Source organism: Tachysurus fulvidraco, chromosome 1 (genome assembly GCF_022655615.1).
Source record: "Tachysurus fulvidraco isolate hzauxx_2018 chromosome 1, HZAU_PFXX_2.0, whole genome shotgun sequence".
NCBI classification, from domain to species: Eukaryota; Metazoa; Chordata; class Actinopteri; order Siluriformes; family Bagridae; genus Tachysurus; species Tachysurus fulvidraco.
The window spans coordinates 13,680,926-13,704,850 of record NC_062518.1 but is presented as its reverse complement, the minus strand read 5'-3'; the positions used below and the strand labels follow the sequence as shown (position 1 = coordinate 13,704,850).

The window sequence follows — 23,925 nt, the reverse complement described above, 5'->3', positions numbered from 1 at the left end:
ACATCATGTGAAGAAGTGAGTCAGCTTTGCCCTGCCTCTTATTGCGTAGTATTGCTGTTAGGATGGGACACAAGCTCCAGCCTCTCTCTTCCACCCCATCACCCCATCCCCTCCCTCTGTCTGCACACCCTGCCTGATGGTCTGGTTCACATTTAAAACCACATGTTGCTGCATGTGTGTGTGCATGAGGAACGAATGAGAAGCTTTGCGCAGCAGCGGCTCGAGTGGGACGGGACAGGACAGATATGCCAGCCTTGACTGTCTGCCACCAGTGTGCACATGGCTGTAGACTGGAAGATCTGAGCTACATACTTGATCGTTCTGTCTCCTGTACACGCACACACACACGCATTAGAGTTTGATCGTTCTGTACCATCCGGAAGAAAGCGGGGATGCCATCTCTGAACACCCATGCCATATCCAGATTGTTCTTGAGTCATTGAAGCAAAAGAGGAAAAAAAAAGGGATTTCTCCTACGACTGGAGGAAAATTCAAAGCTCTCCCAGATGTGTGTGGCTTGTTTTTTTTGACTTGAGAGGAAACTCCATTTGGCTCGTGAGGAGTCTGCCCTCTCTGTAACAACTCTCCTCTTTTGAACAGTGGAACCATCTGACTTGTCTGTGTGTATGTTTAAAACAGAGTGACCTTGAGTGTTTGTGTGTGTGTGTGTGTGTGTGTGTGTGTGTGTGTGTGTGTGTGTGTGTGTGTGTGTGTGTGTGTGTGTGTGTGTGTGTGTATCTCTCTCTCTTTCTTCCTCTGTGTGTGGCCTTGGAAAACTCCTTAAAGAACATTCGGCGTTCCCTTTGTATGTGTATAAGGACTGGCACTTTGTAGTAAGCTACAGTATCTGTAGATTGGACTCCAGAGACCAAGAGACATACAACATGCAGACTCTGCTTTCCATTTGGCTTCACGTGCTGCTGCTTGCACATGTCAGACTACTGCTGCTAGCGACGGATGTCCTGGCTTCAATCAGAGTGAGTAACGTTTATAATTCTTTCTCTTGCCTTAAGCCAACTATTGTGTACAATTAATACTTACACTCAGCATGGACGATTAATACAGTACTTAGTGGCTCTTTTCTTTTATCTTGTTCGAAATATTAGTTTTAGTAGTTCTCATAGATTTATTATAAGTATATTTGTATATGCAGACAATTTGAGCTCAAAATTAAAACTGACGATTGATCTCATGATCCGTAAACAAGATTAGTGCATAGCAGAAGAAAAAGTAATACATACACTTACATACATAAAAAAGGCTTATTTATTTCCCTTCAAGTGCGATGGATTTAATGTATTTCAGACCCAGACCATTTGTAGGATTTTGTTTTATAATAGCCTAATCATACTGAAGAGTGCTGAAAATCTGTCAGGATAATTCACTGCTACTCAGATGGAGAATAGACAGAATTCATTCATTTCAGCCACATGTGGTCTACAGGGGCTCAGAGTCTGACAATAGACTGCTCAGTATGTCAAATCTCAATTATGTAAGATTATTGACTCTTTTCATTTGTGTGAAAGTTAAAAGATATAATTAGCCTAATTAAGAGTTTAATGCTAATATACAGTAAGTGCAGAGACATTTGATGATCAAAAGAGAACATTTTGAGTAATAGTCCTTAGACCTTGTCATAGAACCTTCCAGGGGATTTGGCTGTGGAGTTCTCAGGAAATTTGGAACAATATGCAGGATTCACGATACGGTTAGTGGTAGTGTTTCAAACAACCACAACACCAGATAAAATCCAAACATATCTTCCTCACACTGGCTTCATACAGTAAAAATTGCCCATTCAAACCTGCAGCAGATGTCCATGAACAAAGCAAATACACTTTGAATATGCAAATACACACTAACAAAGGTGCATTTGTTGTTGGTCTTTCGGTTTCTCCTTATTCTGGGTCTCAACAGCGGATCATCTGGCCCACATATTTGATTTGGCGCAGGTTTTACGACGGATGCCTTTCTTGACGCAATCCTCCTAATTTTATCCGGGCTTGGTAGAGTCACTCAGACTTAGCTCTTCAAGTCGTGTGGAAGTCATGGCCTAATGGTTAGAGAGTCTGACTCCTAACCCTAAGGTTGTGGGTTTGTGTCCCTTGCCTGAAAAAAGGGACCGAAACCCCCAACTGCTCCCCGGGCGCCGCAGCATAATTGGCTGCCCACTGCTCCGGGTGTGTCTTCACGGTGTGTGTGTTCACTGCTGTGTGTGTGCACTTTGGATGGGTTAAACGCAGAGAACAAATTCTGAGTATGGGTCACCATACTTAGCCGTATGTCACGTCACTTTCATTGGCTGAATTAGGCCTCTGCCCGGCCTAATGGACTTGGACAATGGCAATAAGCACAGGATTCTGTCGCTGGACCACTAGGAGGCTTAACAAAGGTGCATTTGTATTCACAAAATAAAAACTGCACCTACTTGTGCAATAAGCCCTAATAGAGGCCTATTGGGGCAGGAATCATACTGCACATGCTCACAGTAAACAATTTGGTGGGTAGCATTTCTTTGTTTTTTACACCAATTTGTAAAAAAAGTGCTCTGATCCCATCCAGATCAGAACATTGTATAAACTCTAGTTTTTCTTCATGGTTTACATATATTAGCAAACTTTCAGTAGGAGTATTTTGCCAGTACTTTGAGTTTCTAAAATAGAAATGTTACTTAACAACACATATCTGCACCTTCTATGTACCTTCAGGCTTTGTTTTATTTTAGTTTAATACTGGAGCCACCAGCAAGGAGGATAAGGCTCAAGAATTGGGTTGAGGGTTACCTAAACCACTACCCCCACCACCAATACCACTACCGTAGACGGCATAACAGAGTTTCTGTAGCTATTACAGAGCAGTGGGTGTTCTTTAACGGATGCTGTTATCTATGCAAACCATCTCCCAGCAAACAGGTGCCAACACAAATGTTACTGTAGGTATTTCAAAATCACGATCACAAAACACCTTAAAAAAAATCTTGCCACAGGCCACATTGATGGGCTTACTACCTGTCAGAACGTCCTCCATTTGTATAATATATTTGTCTTGATTTTGCCCATTGGCTTCATATTTTATATCTCCAGAAGTAAAGTAAGTAAATTGAAGCTAGACATTACATAAAGGTACATGTATTGTAGGTCACTCAGTACTTTATTCACTACTTATCTGTTAATAAATGTGAATGACCACACAATTATCTGGAATGTCTTTGTATGCCATAGCACCTTTCACTGGTAGTAAATGGTCCAAATTTGTTTGGGCCTATGGGCAATTAAAAGTGAAAAATCTAAATGAATGGTCTTCACTCTTTCTTTGAAACAACCCCTTATACAGTAAGATTGAATTTATGAAATCCTCTATACTTTATTTGGAAAGAAATGGTTAGATGCTACTGACACTGTAAAGAAACTTGCAAGAGTGTGTCTGTTATGTGTTATAAAGCAAGTAGGACTGTTGGTTGTCCACAATTACCCCAAGTTTGAGTGCAGTGACAAATAGTGAGATCTGAGAATTGCCCAGGAGATCACAAGATCTTGGCATGGAAATGCATCTCCAGGGATGTATAGTACTGTAGCTTAGTCTTGCAGAGTTTAAATTTAAGCTTATATTGTAGCTCTTATACATGAGATGTCATCAGACATGCTGTCCCTAGAAATAGGAGTAACAATGATGGAACAAAAAATAAGCTCATGAACCAAAGCTCATGTGATGATGTGACCTCACCAAAGAGCATGAATTGGGGGAGCACCCAACACTGTAGCTTGTGGCACACCAGTGGAGAGTGCACAGAGAAGAGGATCAGACCTGCCTGATCCATTCTGGTGTCCTACTTGGTGCCCTGGCCTAAAGACGACCAAGGGATTACTATGGATAGTACCATGTGGACATGTGAATGTTCTTCCTTGGATAGCCTATAGACCGCAGTTCCTAAGAACAGTTTACACTCAAGCTTCAATCATTGAACAGTTGCTAATTTCTGATAGATAAATCCTATAGCTTGGATAATATGCTTAAGCTTGTATAAAGAGGTTTTAGCAGCTGGGAAATTGGACAGGAGAGACCAGTATGAATATCAATTTTTCATTTCTGCCACCTTCTCTCCGCTGCTCTTAATTCTGCCTGATTTACGCAAATGCAATCAATGCAGGGTGTCCCTGTCTCACTCCTTCACAAAATGAATCCTGGCATCGTCCACTTGGAATATGCATGTGCCATCAGTGATAAAAAAATAATAATAATCCATTGATTGAAAAACCTGGCCATTCAGTATACTCAGGTAGTCAGCTGACCTTATTTTTAATAATGCATTGGACAGTTTTTAACTCAATTTTAGTGATTTATTTTTCAGCACTATCCTTGTGTGCACTCTCCTATTTTTAATTTGATCCACCTGAAACACCTTTTCCATGACCACTGGATATGTCTTCCAACATGGTTGTTAAAAGTAAGAACATCTACTCACTGTATCAGTTAGGATTAAATAACTTGGTACCAGCCGAAATACATTAATCACTGCAGTAATTATCTAATGGAATGCTCTTACCTATTTGCTTAGTTAAATCCATTTGGTGACTTTTTTGGCCAGGTAGGGTGTTTTCTAATGGCTGCCTTGTAAAAGAAATAAGACACTTAATGTTATTTCTGAATCCTCTATTATGTCCCTTCTGACAACTGGCATGTGCAAGCTGAAAAGATTTTGGTGTTAAAAACCACAAAGCAGGTTGGCATCACAGTGAAGGATGCTGTAGTAGTGAACTAGGGAAACTTTAGGTTTTGTTTCTGGAATGAAAACATTGTATTTCTCCAATGTCTTTGTTAACAGATCACCGTATTCTGGAGAATGGGATACACAAGGTGTGGGATATATTATACAGCAATTGAACAATCATTTCTCAAAACTGTATGTACCTGTATTGAAAGCTGGATACCTGTAGGTAAGCATGTGATGGCTAGACAATTGGGTTTGTTATTTTCAAAGCATTAGGTCTTGTTGGGAGTTTCCAGTATGCTGTTGTTAGTACCTCCCAAAAGTATTCCAAGAAAGGGCAACCAGTAAGCCTGGGTCATGGGGTGCCCAAGGCTCACTGATGCATGTGGGGAGCAACGGATACCCAGTCTGTTCCAATACCACAAAAGAGCTAGGTTATGTTGTATCAGAACATACAATGCCTCGCGTACAGTATAGGGATGTGTGGCCGCAAACTGGTCAGCATGGCCATGTCTGTCTTATAGAAGAGCTTATAACGGGCATGTGAGAGTTAGATCTGTACTAAGGAGCAATGGAAGTAGGTGACCTGGTTTGATGATCATATTTTTTTTTACATCATGTGGAATACCAGAATGGACTATGGGAAGAAGACAAGCAAATGAACCAGTGTATGCACTGGGCAAACCTTACTTCCTGGCATTACAGTGGTTGTTACTTTTACATTGGTGAAGACCAGGTACACCCTGTCGTGGCAACAATATTACCTAAAGGCAGTGTCCTCTTCCAGCAGGATAACATGCACTGACACATTGAACGAAATTGTTCATGCTTTGAGCAACATGACATATACTGTAATTCTACTGTAATTCCCCTAATCTGGATCTGACCGAGTAAATCTGTGGGATGCGCTGGACAAACATATCATATACATGGAGGCTCCACCTCACGCCTTATAGGACTTAAAAGATCATCTGCTAAGGTCTTGGTGCCAGATATCACAGCAGACCTTCGGTGGTCTTGTGAAGTTCATACTCTGTTGGGTCAGAGTTATTCTGAGCACACAGCATTAAAACCATCTGAAAATATTATGGCTGATCTGTCTATACTGTATACTGTATTACATTCAAGTCGCTACTATTCAACCAGATGGTTTTAATGCTTGCTAGCATGTTTACAAATATATTAAGCAGATGTATATGTGTTGAACCAAACTGTAGAGTTATTTGTATAATCTGTAACATATAGCCAGATGTCATATCTACTTAGTGTCTCTGCTCTGTCAGTGAGGTGTACAGTATGTATGTAATACAGATGACATGGAGTACTAACAGAAATGTTTGAAACACTCCCATATGATAATGCCAGGTCTCCACCTAAATTGAATTATATGGATATCACCCTTTTCTTTTCTTCTCTTTGTTCATGCTTTTTTCTTGATCAATTTGTTTCCTTCTCTTCTATTCTTTCCCACCCCTCAAAACACAGCTGCTTCACTCATGACTTTCCGATCTCACAGATGCATTACAAGATTCTGTGCTTGATGTTCTCGTCCAAGTAAGATCCACCCAGCATATAGTAAACACGCCGGATGCCAGGCCATTATTGCTATTTGCTTTGAAGCTATTTCATTTGCAGGATATGGTATTGACTGATGATTGAAGGAGGGCTTGGTCTGCTTGTTTTGGTGAGATTTTGCAGGTGGTGTCAGATTCAGTAGAGGTCTTGATGGTATTTTAGACACAGCTGTCAGTTTGGAATTGGCAGTCATTGTGCTGTGTTTTGTTTTTGGCATGCCACTGGGGCACTCACATTTCAAGACTTTAATTGGAAGCTAAGTGTAGCTTTGTGCTGAGGGTTAGTCTTGTTGTTGACCTTTTTAATTCCAACCTTGCAACGTATTTATTCTTTAGTAAGAGTTTCTGTAACATTTTGTCATGTTGTGGAGTGGCAATATGGCTGCAGTGTTTTTGACCCCATGCTCTGCAGCCAGCCCATCCATTTTTTAACCCTTATCCTCTCATTTAGAATTTTGTATCGGCTGTTTTTAATTATACTTTTTTCCTTTGGGCTTTCATTCAATATTCTAAACGACCACAGGTCTTCTCCTGCATGCTTCATTCAGTTTTAAAAAGCTTAAACATGCCTGTTTAAGACCCTTAAACCTATATTAATGAGTTGCTGAGTTGATCTAAAGATGTGAAATCATGATTGTCTGACTGGAGATGTTTAAAATCTGTTGCTACTTGTTTTCTGGCTCTTGAATATCTGCATTCGTCAGACAGTGGTCAGCTGGGATTTTGCGACTCTATTATTACTTAAATGTTTGGCTAATTTCTTAACTGCTGGTCAGTGAGTTAGTCCACTTTTCCCTGCACATCTGTACAGGTCCAAGGGGAAGGGAAATCTGTTCCACACACTGAGCTAATGGATTCATGTTCCAGCATGGATTGCATGTCCCAGCTGTTTAGGGTGGGCTGCTCTCAAAGGATGATCTGTGTGTTTGAGTCTTGTTCCAGATGCTGGTTTGTATAGGAAAGAGAAGGAGACAACTGTTTTGAGCAAGTCTAACTAATGACTGATGACAAAATAGATGCAGAAACATGTCATTGCTTGCTGCAATACAGATGTGACTTGCGATTGAAAATAAAATAATGTATTTTTTAAGGGCTAGGCAGAAGGTCTCAGATTGTAGATACTGAAGTATTTCATATGCAATGTTTTGGATCTTGTTTGCAAACCCAAACTGGAAAAGAGCATTTGTCTAGTATTAGTGTCTAGCATCTGAATGCTGACTCACTCACTCATCTTGGTCAGGGTTGCGGTGGATCCCAAGCCACTCCCAGGAACACTAGGAGATGAATGCTGGTGAAAGAAATCAGTGTATTGTGCAAATACAATATTAAATGGCCACACTTTTTTGGAATTGTGGGGGAAAAAGATTGTATGTGTATATATTACACAATCATACAAGTATTCTCCAGAAATATTAGCAAAAATAATTATTTTATGTACGTTAATTTGTCATAACCTACTTGCATTATTCAAAATAAAGGCCATCTTTTTAATGTTTGTATTTATAAAACCTCAATGTGGGTGAAATTGTGCTTGTTCTCCTTTTTTGAACACATTAAACGTGATTTTGGTCTATTAAAAATAATAATAATCTTTGCATTCCAAACCTACTGCTCTGCTGCAAAAAAAAGATAAAGCAACATAACAGCAATTCTATTCGCTTCTCCTGACCTCTTGTGGTAAGAATGAGCATGCGCTTCTCGAATTTAATGGTAATAAGTTTTAAAACCTTAGTTCTTCTTCTTAGTTATTATAATCATCTTTATGCAGGATATAAACCAGGAGAAGTGGGAGAAGGACATCAGGTCAGCAGCAAGCCTGGATGAGCTGCTCATGTTGACTGACTTCCCAGACTGGAAGCTGTGGAGGTGTCGTCTTAAGCTGAAGCATGTTGACTCGGCCTCCTTCCCAGAAATCCGTTCGGCCTCAGTCGGATCGCACAGATTCACACGCTTTGCTGCTAACTCTTACAGCCTGGAGGTACTCAAAGGTAGCAGTACAAATATACAGATATAACCACAAACACATGCACACACATATGTAATTGAGGCCACACACAAACACAGATTAAACAAAACACATTTGTCTGTAATTACTTGTATGTATAGTTACATATGAAAAGGAATTGAAAAAAAACAAAAAAAACACTTACGTTATGAATGTACTGTACTGGGAAGGGAGTCAGTAGTCTAACTGAAGGACCTAAGAAGGAATAAAAATTAGTTAATTGAATCAGCTATTTATGTGGCTTAAGAGCAGCAGCCACATAACATGATGCTTCCACCACCACGCTTCACTGTGGGCATGGGCAGGATCGTTTTTGTGCCTAACATATATTTTGGCATTATGGCCAAAAATCTGAGCTTGGTCTTTAGACCATAAGACATTTTGCCAAATGGTTTGCACTTTGATGTCATAGTAATTTATAGATTTTATTTAAGTCTGTGCTGTTAAGAAATTGTCGGAGCACCATACTTAGCCACATGAAAGGAAAGAAATGACTTTACGAAGTCAGCATGATGAAAAACACCCCAAAGTTAAAAATAGCATCACTCAACAATTTCTCAGCACTTTCAGAACACAGGTAGCAAATAAATAAATAAATAAATAAATAAATAAATAAATAAATAAATAAATTATTTTTATTATAAATCAATTATTATACCTTTACATGTAATATTCATTTCAACAATATAGGCTATACGTTTACAATTTAACACTGGAAACCCTTCCAAATAGAGAAAAACAATCTTTGTTTTTCTTTATTTAAAGAATCTGTATCATTATTAATAAAGTGTTATGTGCTTTGTTCTAGCCATTGATGAAGAGTGGCAGAAAACGCAGTGCATGCCCCGGGAGACCTGTGTGGATGTGGCTCAGGAGCTCAGCACTAGCAATGACATGTTCTTCAAACCTCCATGCGTCTCAGTCTTCAGATGTAGTGGCTGCTGCAACAAAGAAGGGGTCACGTGCCGCAACACTAGCACCACCTATGTTGATAAAATAGTACTGCTCTCTATTTCTCTTTTAACACTTTCTTTTTAACAAGTTTTGTGGATTTTGGCAAATATGTCATTGTACACAGTTCTGCAATGGGGTTAAAGCCTTGATTATGTCAACAGCATATACAGTGAATATTAAAAGGTCCACAGTCCCCTGGTGAAATTTATTTTAATGTAAAATAAAGAAAGAAAAAAAGAAACCAAGATAATTTTTCCCACCTGTTTTATGCAACAATAAAAAAGTAATAATATAGCAATCATAAAAATTAAGCTGGAAAACAAATACATATTTCAGTGAAAAACAAGACAAGCACACTTCTTAACTACACTTTGTTGAAGCACCTTTTACTTGTAATACAGCACTCTAAGAGTCTACTAACATTTATTCATTATGGTTTGGCAATTTTATTCCGATCTCTCTTGCAAAAATGGGCTATCAGATTGTGAGTGGAGATAAATCCTGTGAAGAGCTCTCTTCCAGTCACGGGTTCTAGATACTGTATTTGGATCTCTAATTGAATATTTTAAAAATCTTCTTTGTCTGAAATCATTCTTGGTGACTTGGATTTGTGTTTTGGGTAATATTCCTACTAAAAGGTGAACATTTTCTTTATCTTCAGATGTCTAAAAGAGGCCTAAATATTTTTGTGGCTTAAGAGCAGCAGCCACATAACATGATGCTCCCACCACCACGCTTCACTGTGGGCATGGGAAGCATCGTTTTTGTGCCTAACATATATTTTGGCATTATGCCCAAAAATCTGAGCTTGTTTTTTAGACCATAAGACATTTTGTCAAATGGTTTAGGGGGGATTTAGATGGACTTTGATGTTTTCTTTTTCCCAGGAGAAAGTGGAACTATGAAACAGGTGTACATCTGATGCCACATGACCCCTTACACAAAAACCATGTGAAATATACATCATCCTAAATCATAAATCCAGCTTCCTAATGCGGGATTTTGGGATAGTGTATAAGACATCTGAATGGAACCAATTGGCTAGCATTACCCAAAAAAGTATGATAATGCATTATTTTATGCAATAATTCTTCTTTTTTATGTCTCTCACCTGGGCCAATTTCTCATGATTATTCAGCAGCCCTGACTTTAGATCATCTTTGTATGCACAGTATAGAAAGAATCAAGCACAAGTCCGTGTTGAATTCCTCTCAAGGTTTCTTCCTCATGTCATCTCAGGAAGTTTTTCCTTGCCGCCCTCACCTTTGGCTTGTTCGTTAGGGATAGGGATAGATATATAGTATTTTTAAATAAATTTTAAACTTGTATTAATTTATTTCTTTTTATCCTTATTTTTCCTTCTTATAATTATTATCTCTCTCTCTCTCTCTCTCTCTCTCTCTCTCTCTCTCTCTCTCTCTCTCTCTCTCTCTCTCTCTCTCTCTCGTCTGTTTCCATACTTCTGTAAAGCTACTTTGAGACAATGATAATTGTTAAAAGCGTTATATAAATAAATTGAATTTGAATTTGAATTGCATACTAAAGTCCAAGATCGGGTTTTTCCATCAGTTAATAAATGTATAAGATTTTGTACAAAACAAATTTTTTCAATTTTAATGGATACAAAATTCTCTCATTCTTATTTTTCATTCTTTCATTCACCAAATTGTTCATTAGATTAATTAATGAAATTAAACATTACCTACAGTATCTAAATAAAAATACTATAAAGATCTAAAAAGTAATAAACATAAATGTCAATATTCGGGGTGAAATATTGCTTTTAACGAATTCATCAGTAGGCTCAGGTACAGTTTGTACAGTTTTATAAGAAAATTGGAAATCACACCTTCTTTGCTTTTTGCTTTCTGCGTCACTATAATGTACTATATTGTTTTCCTTATTGTCACACAAGCCTTTTTCTGTAACATCTGGATTTTTCAATGGAAAAGTGGTGTTTGGAAATCTAAAATGTTTTCTCATTGTTGCAGAAACCATGTTGTATTCAGTATTCTGCACATTACTGTAGATCATAAATAGCAAGTTTGTATTTGTAAGGAAGATGAAAGGTATGAGCTTTGCCATCTGGGTCCCTGTTGTGATCCTGAGCTATGGTAACTACCTGTGTGGAGTTTTTCCGTGTTCTTTTTCGGCTATACATTCCCTTGTGGTTCCTCGATTTCCTCCCTGACACCTTCCAGTAGATGGATTGGCCATTCTAAATTTCTCATAAGGTGTGAATGGAGAAAATCCTTTGTGACCAGCATATTTAGATAAAACTGATAAAACTTTCTTACTGTATGTTATGACCACCTTGGCATTATAAGCAATAATACTGTTGTCATTGGTAATTAATTGGATAATCGTATGATTGTATAATTGTTGCTGAATTTGTTCCTTTTAGCTTTTGAGTGTGGTTCCGTTTAAATACGGTCCTGAGCCGATGCTGATCAGAGTAGCTAACCATACAGAGTGCAAATGCCAGGAACCGCAGATGATTCGCAGACATGCTCTGACCCACAGGAAGAGCGGGTTAGTGCCGGCTTCATTATCTCAAATTAACAGTGTCACATTATATTAGTGGTGTCATTGATTTTTATTATAAATGTCCAATAAGAGATGCTAGACATTTTACATAGGTCTATGGTCTGATATTTGGCCTAACATTCATTTCTTAATTTGACAAATACACATGCCAAAGTAATAGTAAATGGAGAGAGTAATCTCATAAAGACAGTCTGTTTCTGGAAGACATCTTCTAAACGTCTCCTAGACCAATAAAGGCTGTGAACATCCACAACCCAGCCCTTTATCGTCAGCAAGGTCACATGTGTGGTCTGCCAAGCTTCATCACTCACTGAACTCATTTCTGTGTGTGTGTGTGTGTGTGTGTGTGTGTGTGTGTGTGTGTGTGTGTGTGTGTGTGTGTGTGTGTGTGTGTGTGTGTGTGTGTGTGTGTGTGTGTGTGTGTGTGTGTGTGTGTGTGTGCTCACCAATCAACCTACAGGTGTTTTCCAATACGCCAGTCAGAAGACTCCAGACGACTATGTGACCGAGGGCTCATATGGGACTGTATGGAGGATCGGTGTGTACCGTATCCCTCTAGCAAACAAGGTCAGAAAAACATCCAGCTTATTTTTATTTGCATTTTACTAAGATAGGGCATCAATTATATTCAGCAGGAATTTCACTTAGGTGTTGGTTAATAAAGGACATTCAGATTATAGCTTAGCTTTAGTAAATACTCACACTCAGTTTTGGGTTAGAAAATGCAATTTTTTAAAATTAATACAATTAATAAATTAGTTTTTATTATAAAGACTATGTTATGTGCCACCATCTGAAAACATACTGTACATGTAGGCAGACTGGCTGTGAATGGGGGAACCTATGATGCTCTGTGATAGACTGAAATCTCATCCATAGCTCGGTGACTGACAATAAATGAATGAATGAATGTTTTCAGATCATTTTAATCCAAATAGAGAAATTTGCATGTCCATGTCACACGTACTTATCTAGTATACACCTTTCTGGTACATTTTTACAGAGGTTTCAATATGTTCTGAGCTATTTCCTCAGCAGAGACGTTTTAATAATGTTAATGGTCACCATTTTTTGCTGATTCTTTGCTTTTCCATTACCATCGTCATTATCCCTTCTTTATTTATCTGCGACCAACTATGTAATCATTCTGTCTCTTTGTAAAATTAATGATCACCATTTATAGAAGTTATAGAAGGTTTCAACTGCTTTACCTGCATTTCCAGTAGTACTGGGGAAGTTCTGTTTTTTTTCTCTCTCTCTGGACTACTAAACCGGTGTAAATCTGATGCCACATGACCCCTTACCAAAACCATGTGGAATATACAGTACATCATCCTAAATAATAAATCCAGCTTCCTAATGGGAGATTATGGGATTGTGTCTAAGACATCTGAATGGAACCAATTGGCTAGCATCCAAAAATGTATGATGAGTTTTATTTATTGTTTCTTCCGCACTTATCTCTTTTTACGTCTCATCGTCACCACGACAGTGATTATTCAGCAACCTTCCTTTAGGTACATGAAGTGATGTATTTGATCATGCATCTACATCATTCCTATTACTGTAGAGATTTGTTCCTTGACATCATACACTTGTACAAATTACGCATATTTACTTGTCATGATTATTCTAGATTAGAATAGCTAGATGGGGTTAGAGTAATGTAAGTACTGAATTTAAAACAGAGTGTCATAATGCAAATTGAATTACTCATTTATATACAGTTCAAGTTCAAATGTGCATTTTAATACAATTATAAACAGTTACCTTTAGTTTCCTCAAAGAAAAAATTCCAATGTAAAATGTATTTAAGTTCTTTTCAACAAGCCCCAGAAACACTGATAAAATATTTGTGCAGTGATCTTCCTACAATTATCATTTAATTAACTGCTAAACTAAAACGCTCAGTCTGACCTTGTTTATCCTGAGCAAGCCGGCTGCTGAGCAATTTCATCTTGTTCATGAGTCCAACATAATAGCCAAATATATCATGTCAAATTGTAAAACAAGCCAATTACCACACCAGACTGGAGCTCCGATGAAATGAACCTGCTATTATGATCTGCCTAACCAAAATGACCTAACTCTATGAATCACAGCAAGGAGAATGTTTTTGAGATTTGTTGAATTACTTTCCTTTAATTTCTTATTTATCCAACGAGAGCAGATTATGTCACACGTAGAACAAGGTGGCATCCAGACCCTGTTGGAAAATGAACATGCTGTGGCCATCTTTTTGTCTTTGTCCTTCTGTTTTCCAGCTCTTATTAACTCAATTGATTGCAGCTGCTTCCTCAGTTTCTGGCCATTGATCACCTGGCTGAGAAATTGGCAAAGCAAATATGAATTCCTCCAACACCGCTCATCAGAAAACACCAATTCACTGAACATGACACATTTGTGCTACCTAAAAAATCACTCTTTGTTCTAGTAACACAATCCCCTGATCATATAGGTCTTCCATGGTGGACCTCACATGAACCCCCAGTATTTCGTAAAGTATTACAGAATGTACACAAGCCATCAATGTCACACTAACTAGTCACATTCCTGATAATTATAAAATCATCTATTCATGATAACCTTGCTGAGGTATTTAATACAGCCAAATCTGCAGATTTCTATTCTAGTCAGAAGTAGGATTATGCCCCGTGCCGTTCCACACCACTTCCCTCTGTATCGCTCAGAAAAGGCTGGCAACAAAGGAATCTAGATATCTGGATCTCCTGGACTTGTATTCTTTCCCTTAAAAACAGAACACTATATTGTTTGGTGTATTGATCGCAAGATATTATCCAGTGGGGAAATACAAAAATTAAGCACTGCTAGTCAGGCTACTACTGTATATACCCATCTTCTGCCTTTTTTTTAAAGAAAGGGGAAAAAAGACTATAGTCTATGGCAGCAGCACTTAATGACCTCAAGTCATTGAATATAAAATAATGTTGCTCACCAGGGGAATACACAGGGTGTCTGAAAGGCCAGGAAGCCATTAGAGTAAAACTACATGTACCTCATTCTGTGTTACTATTTATAACATGTTATGTGCAACCTTTTAGACCCTTATGCCTTCTGTACACTCAACATGTGAGACCATTATACATTCTATGCATTTTGTTTTACAATTTGTAACATGATATATGCTCAACTCTTTAGACCCTTATACCTTCTATGCACTCAACATGTTGGACCCTTATACTGTACCTTCTATGCATTTTGTAGTAATTACTACATTAATCAATATGTTTCGGCTGGCAGCGAGTTATTTAACCCTAACTGATGCAGGGAAGCAAAGTAAACAGCTAAGGAGATCAATGAAACTGTTCAACGCATTAGCAAAACCTGGAAGGATCGGTGTGAACCATCATCTTTGATGATATTGAACGATCATGGTTTTAGATCACTTAAACCTTTAGTGAGCTCAAATCAACATTAAAACTCACAGTTAAAGCATTTCCACACACAATGTAAAGAGAACCCAAGGGATTCGGACTAAACCTCTGTCTGTCTGTCTGTCTGTCTGTCTGTCTGTCTGTCTGTCTGTCTGTCTGTCTGTCTATCTATCTATCTATCTATCTATCTATCTATCTATCTATCTATCTATCTATCTATCTATCTATCTATCTATCTATCTGTGTAGATCTAAGAAAACCACTTATCAGGAATACTTATCAGGGAAAAGGCTTCAGTTTGCTAAAAAAACATAAAGATTGGACTCTGGAGCAATAGAAAAAGGCTTTATGTTCTGTTGAGTCCAGATTTAGGGTAATAAACAAGGCAGATAAGAAACAGGGTAAGAAACAAAGCAGATAAAGTCATGCACATATCATGCCTAGTGCCTACCGAAGCAGCATGTGAGGGCAATAATATCTGGGATTGGTTCAGTGCAAAAAAGGTGGTTCAGCAACACATGTGAGTGATTTTTTGGCCAGGCAGTGTATTTGTTCAACATATAGAAAAATAAATAATATAGAAAACATATAAAAACATACAAAAATAAAACCAGGGTGGACTATGGCCAGGGCACTATAATGACCTCAACACAGAAGAAATCTGTTTATTCCTAAAGCTGAAATAAAGCATGTTCACAACGCTCTAGGATTGAGATGACCAGTTGTAATATCAAGAATCTGAATTAAGCCCCCATTTACTATTTAAACCCTACTTTTAATCCTGGGTAGAGGAATGTTTCACACTTTGTAATTTAGAAGCAGGGTTAACAGTGCTTTTGCAGTTTGCCAGATGTCTCCAGTGTGTAACGAGTCTGTGTTAGAATGTCACGGCTAGATGCTTTGCATCAGACATCCAGTCAGAAAGTTATAAGTCTGTGCCTAATATCTCATGCTGTGTACAGTCACAGACACCTCATTCGTTGTGCAAATAGTAGCTGCAGCTTACAGTACCTACCATCCATCTTCTACACTGCTTTTACTATGTTGCAGGCAACCTGGAGTCTAACCCAAGTGACTCGGAGCACAAAGCAGTGTAGACCCTGGACAGGATGCCAGTCTATTGCAGGACACTATCACACACACACACACACACACACACACACACACACACACACACACACACACACACACACACACACACACACACCGTTCACACTCTACAGACAATTTAGAGACGCCAGTCAGCCTACAGCTCATGTCTTTGGCCTGGGGAGGACACTGGGGTTACCTGAGAAAACTCCACGCACACATGGGCCATATAAGACAGAGGTGGGAATCAAACTAGTTGCAGCTTTTGAGGGAAATGTGCTTCATTTTAGCCTATACTGTGGTCCTATATGAACCTATATACAGTAGCTTCATAGCAAGGCAACAAATCACCTTTCTCAGGTCAGATATTTCAGATCTTAGCTTTTCCTGAGCCTTAAACCTAACCCATAACCTTCTTCAGCTCCATTCTAACCACTGCAACCATAAATCATGCACAGAGCTGGGTTTTGAATTACTGATCCAGTTTCAATTTTCACTTTACAGATTTCTCACTCACCTCTCTGTTACTGGGGCAAATCTAAAGGCTTGAAGTGTAACAAATAAGCAAAGAGCACTTTCTGCCTCTTCAGGAAGCAATTTACCCTCATGTGCCCTCGTTCAAAAACCCCTGAATGCCTCATTACCATGTATAGTGGCTGTATATGCTTCAGAGAATTGCGTCGGAGCCATATGGTCATAGGGGGCACTCTAAAAAAAGGAAATCTAGGAAAAAATAAGTTCCTGTTTGTTACGGCAGTTTTAATATGATGCACATGTTCAGACTGTCTATTTATAAGCCTCACTGACCAGACAAACTTGTGTCGATAGTAACAATAGACACTCCCCACACTCTGTTCTTTCCATGGTTTTGCTTCAGTACCTACAGACCTGCTCAATGGGACACAACAGTCCAATGCACTCAGCCACTTAAATCACATTTCAGCAATCAATTTGTGAAGGTAAAGCAACAAGAATATTTCCTATTGCAGGTTGCAATTAGCTATGCATACCGTGCTCAGCTCAAGGCTTTGAAATCATCAGTCCATCCATTAATCCATCTATCATTTCATTGGAGGTTTCGAAAGCACAGAGGATTAACTTTGTAAGCTTGACTTATTCTACATTCAGATCAATTCTATTTTATTTGTATAGTGCATTTTAACAATGGACATTGTCTCAAAAATCTTTAAAGAAATATAAAAAAATCAGAATAAAAATGACTGCCGTGGTGAGAAAACATTTCTGATACAACATGATGAAGAAACCCTGAGAGGGAAATAATGTTGTTTCTATAACCGTATATACTGTAGTTATGTAATATGGATTATGTGTGACTCTAAACTTAAGGGCAAGTGCTGTGTACTTGTTTGTTTGTTTACTCATTATGATGGTTTACATCTGGAACCTACATCTTCATTCAGATCTAGCCATCATGAACGCTTTACTTCATTATCACTCTGCAGGGAAATGCACTTAACTTCTGAACAGAAGTGCAAATAACGATCATGTAAATATGACAAGTGAGTTAAATAAGTGACCGTATTTACTGTAGCAGTAAATTTCAGTATTATAGACACCATTTAAGATGTAAATGAAAAATAGTGCATTATAAATTAGGGGAAAATCTTGAAGGAGCATTTATTTGGTGATCATTGTTACAATTAGGTTTAGGTTTTTTTTAAACCACTCTTTGTCTCTGGTTTACTATTGCTTTTGATTATGTGCATATACAGTAGTTTGAGACCTTATTTGATTCATTCATTGTAAATCCTTCAAGAAAGCTCATAACATGGAACCACACAGCTAGGATTCAAGTGTTTTTTTTTATGCATTTTCTTTTAAATGAAATAAACTAAACTCTCAATGGCGATAGAAGGTATAAAAGTTTTTTTTTTTTAAACTGCTCCTTTTTTCTTTTTAACATCAGTAGGAGGTAATCAAGGCCAAAGGGACCTAGTTGAAGATTTAACACTCTGTTCCACTTCTCTTTTAGCAGAATTTCCTTCCAAAACCAAGGCACAGGATTGTGAGATTGATGTTGAGAATTGTGAATGTATTCCCAAAGAGGTGACATCCACCCGGAAATATCCTCCATGCCCCTGCTCAACCAGGAGGAGGCAATTCAACCATACGTCATGCAGGTACTGTAGCAGTCATTTCCTCATATCTATTTTTCTATTCATGAAGAAAAAGCTGTACATTCATGTAAACCTTGACATGAAAAGACTGCTAATAATTGCTGTAACAAACTACGTCCAAAGGACATCATTTAGGTTGATTAACTGCTCGAAATATTGATTTCTTTAAGTAACTGACAAATGAATGTACTGTAGCATTTAATTGATTTTCCTCTTTCCAGCTGCAAGAGAAAGTAAATGCATTCGCTCAAAGCAGGCACGAAGCCTCGGACAACCTGCTTCTGCCGGAGCTGCGGTCGAAGATGCACAATAATTTATTTACATCCTTATTTATAACACAGCTTTATACACACGAGTGGAACATTTAACCTCGCTTTTCACACGTCTGTGTTAAATCAGAGCAATTCCAGTTACAATATATAAATAATATACTGGTTTTCGGAGCACTGAATATATTGAAATTGATTGAAATTGGTTCGTGCAGTATATGATATTTCAAGATCATTCATTAAACTATTGACCTTTTCAATACTGTAACCAGTGAGCATTTTCATATCGAGTCGCACAAAATTATTTTGTATATTTAATACATTTATGTATTGAATGCGATTCAGAAAATGTTATCCAGTGTCATTAAAGACCTAAAAGGAATATTCTATTATTAAATGACCATAGAATACACAACAATGTATCACAACAATGTATCACCCTAGCCCAATGAAATGAAAATATTTTTATTGAGCTGTTTTTAATGACCTTCTCTGACATATTTATGACTGAAAAATTCGGGAGTTACGGACCGGCATTTGTCGGTGACAGATGTGTAGAGGTTTTATGTTTAATGTTGATGTTTCTTGGTGGAATTTTCAGAATAATAAAGATCTTCATGTACAGTACATATATTTTACTGTTTCTGCTCACACAGCTCACTCTGTATTTTTAGCCCAACTTTTAATTCAATTAATAAAGCTAGAAAAGTGACACTGGTGTTTACTTACCCAAAGAATACAGCACTAAAGTAGCAGTAGGCTTCAGTAGGCTGTACCTTACAGCTACTTAAAGTTAAATATATGTACAGCCGTGGCCAAAGGTTCAGATTAATCACTCTGAAGAGTGACCTGAAGTCCCTCTTTGCCATAAAAATAACCTTAATACCGAATACACACACACACACACACACACACACACACACACACACACACACACACACACACACACACACACACACACATAATTTTTCCACTGTATTTCAGCCATACCAACAAAGCACCAGCTGACATCATGTCAGTAATTCTATCGTTAACACAAGTGAGAGTGTTGACAAGAACAAGGCTGGAGATCACCATGTCATGCTGATTAAGTTAGAATAACACATTAAAAGCTTTAAAAGGAGGGTGGTGCTTGAAATTAGTATTCATCCTTAATGACATTTATTGCTAATCATTGCATTGCACAAAAAGGGGATTCAAAGGCAAGGATATTGCTGCCAGTAAGATTGAACCTAAATCAAACTTTTATCGGATTATCAAGAACTTCAAGGTGGTTCAGTTCTTGTGAAGAAGGCTTCAGGGCACCCAAGAAAGTCCAGAAGGCATCAGTTCAGAGCTTGCTCAGGAGTGAAGCAGGCAGCTGTGAGTACATCTGTATACACAGTGAGGTAAAGAAATTTGGAGGGTGGCCTGGTGTCAAGAAGGGCAGCAAAGAAACCACTTCTCTCCATGAAAAACATCAGGGACTGAATGATATTCTGTAAAAGGTAGAAAACTGGACTGCTGAGGACTGGGCTAAAGTCTTGTCTGGAGAAGAGAAGGACAGAGTTACCATAATACATACAGTAATAATTAACTGGATTGGGAAACAAAACATCGAAATTTTGGGTCCAGGGCCAGGAAACTCCCAGGCCTTAATCCCAATGAGAATTTGTGGTCAATCCTCAGTGTTTGGTCTGAAACTAAGATTGCACAAAAACTGCTGATGTGTAATACACTATACTCAATCAACCTCCTCCTCTAATAAAAGTTGTTTTTCTATTATTTTATTTTACATGAACTTTAAATGATTAAATTATGCAATTATTTTGCAGCAATAGAGTGGAATACGCCACACAGAAAATGAAGTACATATACAAACACACCAATTCTGCATGTAATATATATTAAAATAAAAGATCACAAAATCAGAATCACAAGCGAATCTAAATATCACATCTAAATGTATTCATTTTAATGTGATGAATTACAAAGAACGATCATGATGGGAATGAGATGTTAGAATGTTTTTGCTACGAATAAAGTCTTTGAAACAATTATTTTATAGCGTATCTATGACAAGGATAGTAATAACTAGCTCAGCTTCTTGGTTGTGTGCTTCTTCTGTTCTGTTATTATAATAAAAAAATAAAAAATATATTAAATAAAATCAAATAAAAAGAAAAAGAAGAAGAAAGAAAAAAGAAATAATAAAAAAATAAGTAAAAAGAAATCCCTATTACAGTAGCTCACATTCATGTGTTTCTCTAATAGACAGATAAACAAGCAGACCATCATTGCTGTATCAAACATGATATTAGCACCTAGTGAAACCATGAGAGTCATGTTAAGAAGGGTAATTTTCTCATCTATCCTCTTAGCTACTGTAGCTGGAAAAAAGAGCCCCATATTTTCACAAATGCATTAGAAGAACTGCTTATTGTATGTCTAATCTTTTCATATGTACTGTAACAAAAATTGTATCTCCAATCCAATGAGAAAGAGAGTGTGATCTTAGTCATTACCAATTTATGATTATTAGACTTCTAACAGCTAAAGGCCAATAAGGAAAAGACCCCAAACAATGCAATAAGAAAGGTAATTCTATCTTCCCCCAATTAATTCTGATAAGGTGTCAAAGACTCAAATAAAAACCTTGCATAACAATAAACAGAGCCAGAATGTTTGTAAGAGGTCTAAAAGAGACTGTTGACACCTATCACACGCTGAGGAAACATTGCCATAAGTCTTAGAAAGCCTTGCTTTAGTACAATACTGCTACAAAACTTCCAACCAAGCTTCTTCTGGTATTTCTTGACCCAGATCCCCGTCCGAAAGTAATTGTTAATCCCATCTTTGAATTAATCAGTTCATATTGTCAGGACCTCTTGCCATACTTCCATTTCTTCCATTATAGTCAGATTTACTTAAAGCCTGTCAGCTCATCTTACTGCCATGGCAACAACAGCATTCTGGTCTCCAGTACTGTCTGATCAGAGTGCAGTTTACCTCTCAATATTGTCTGACCCAAAGAGTGAAGTTTCCGTCTCATGAATTGAAGATTCACTATTAGAATATATCACCTTGATCCTCGGGACTCAATCCTCATATGCTCAGGTAGAATGCTGTAATTTCCTCTTTTAGACCAAATACAGTATATTGCTTAACAATTTCCCTGTAAAAGGCAACATAACCATGTTCTTAGAGGCAGAAAGGTGTAAGATTTGCACCTGCTATTTTAGAGAACATAATCTCTGTGCTTCACATATACAGTACAGCATTAATCAGTGTCTGGTTTAGCAATGTGAAGTTTGTAGCAATTATTCATATAGCAGACAATTTATATTTCAATTTATAGCAAGTTACATAAGAGGAAATACAAGTAAAGCTGAGGACAATGCAAGTTATGCTACCATAAGATTCTTAGCTGAGTGCCAGAGGAGCAAATTGTAGAAGTGTAAGAGCTTTTTTTTTTTTTTGGTGTTAAATGTTAGTTTTTATAAATGAGGAGGGTTTTTTGTTTATGGCCTTATTCAAGGGATTTAAAATGTTTCATTTTTCACTAACCATGTATAAACATTCGCTGTTTTCTCGCAGCGACTAGAAAATAGAATAGACCCCCAACAATAACCCCCGTATAACAGAACCACTAGCATGCATGGTATTGATAGGTTTGCTTATGCGTTTTTGGAAAGTAATAAATGAATGGATAGATAGATAATTAAATAATTAGAAAGAGAGGGAGAGAGAGAGAAAAATATGTGGAGATTTAAGACGTAAACTGGTACAGTGAACACGGGATCCGGCATGGTGGAGTCGGGGTTGGAGGAGGGAGTTTAGATCGCGGCGGCAGCGAAACGCTAGAATGGCTCTATGAATGGGAATTTAAATGGTCGGGTAATATCGATGTCGTAACCGGATTGGTGCGCGTCGTGGACTGCTGATTAACAGCTGATGCACGCTTGATGACGTGGCCAGAACTAACGCAATGCTTGATCAATGTCAGGGTATGACAAAACTTCTCCAGGCCCTAAAAATACCCTTAGACATCAGAGTGTCAAAGACGGTGACAGAGTCTGCTGTACAAATTGAGGATGTACATTTCAACACTTGCTGGACAGTCAGTTCAAATATTCTGGAAATGGAGCTTATGCCTCACTAAGTCAGCCCTACCAGGCATCAGTTGTTAACAGATCGCAGATTTTGGAAATTACCACAAACCTGATGAAGTTTTTTGAGTTAGGAAATGATGTTCCAGAGAGGAGTACCTCAACAGTACTTCTTCTGGTTGTTGTTCTTTTAGCTGCTCTACTTTCAGGGTCACAACAGTGTCACCACCACATATTTGAATTGGCACATCTTTTACACAGGAATGCCTTTCCTGACAAAACCATCCCATTTTTTTCAGGCTTTGGAACAGCAGTGAGAGTTAGCTCGTTGACTCCCTTGGCCATGGCAAAGAGAGCACAGAATCTTGCTGCTGCCAGGAGGGCACCTTAGGAGTAATTCCTTACATACAAATAAAATATAAAACTTAATTTTTCTGAACAGGCTTATTTATTTTTTAAAAGCTACTGGTTACACAACTCCGCTTAACTATACAGTTGTAGACATTAGTTTTAATCACACTCTCCAGTGTCACCCAGATGAGGATGAGGATTCCTGGAGTCTAGAAATGAAGATTCTCTTTTGAGTCTGGTTCGTCTCAAGGTATCTTTATAGTGTCTGAAAATTACTATATTAAGGTTAACACTCGACATGTTTTTGGATAAAGGAAGCATTGTATTAGATCCATCACTATCCAGAGACTTGACTGATTGTCTCTCGGGGAAGATGAAGACAAAAAAAAAACCTAACCCCCAGTTTTTTTGTGACACTGGGTGTATACATCTGTGTCACATTTATATCTTGAGGAAATGATAGAATATACAGTATGTGAGTTATTCCGTTTGACTAAGCTGCTACATGACCCAGAGTTTTTTTTTTTTTTTTGGTTTTTACTTTCTTTACTTGAATCTGGAGGGCTTCTGGATGAATTGTGGGACACATATCAACTATCTGGGATGTAGATTAAGAGTTATAATCTCTTTACTATTTGAAAAACCAAAAAAAAAACAAAAAAATAAAAAAATGCATTAAATTTAATTCAACCATACTCATTTTTCCATTCACCAAACAATCTGCCTGATTTTTTTCCCCCTTCTTTCTTGTTTTTTCGAATCGCTTAGGTCAATCAAGTGCTTTGTTTCTTCCTTTTGTGACTGAAT

The 23,925-nt window shown here is 37.8% G+C and overlaps 1 protein-coding gene across 2 annotated transcripts; it reads left to right on the top strand.

Annotated features, from left to right (window-relative positions):
* Window positions 1–72: 72 nt before the first annotated feature.
* On the top strand, window positions 73–19,306 carry vegfd (vascular endothelial growth factor D). Of its 2 annotated transcripts, none has more exons than XM_027168420.2 (7): window positions 73–977; window positions 8,051–8,270; window positions 9,096–9,286; window positions 11,646–11,773; window positions 12,249–12,355; window positions 18,266–18,413; window positions 18,632–19,306. In XM_027168420.2, the coding sequence occupies exons 1-7, from the start codon at window positions 885–887 to the stop codon at window positions 18,645–18,647; spliced, it is 903 nt and encodes a 300-aa protein (XP_027024221.1). In that variant the 5' UTR covers window positions 73–884; the 3' UTR covers window positions 18,648–19,306. The 2 variants fall into 2 exon arrangements, with proteins under 2 accessions (XP_027024221.1, XP_027024222.1); XM_027168421.2 differs by having other exon boundaries at window positions 77–977; window positions 18,269–18,413.
* The last annotated feature ends 4,619 nt before the right edge of the window (window positions 19,307–23,925 follow it).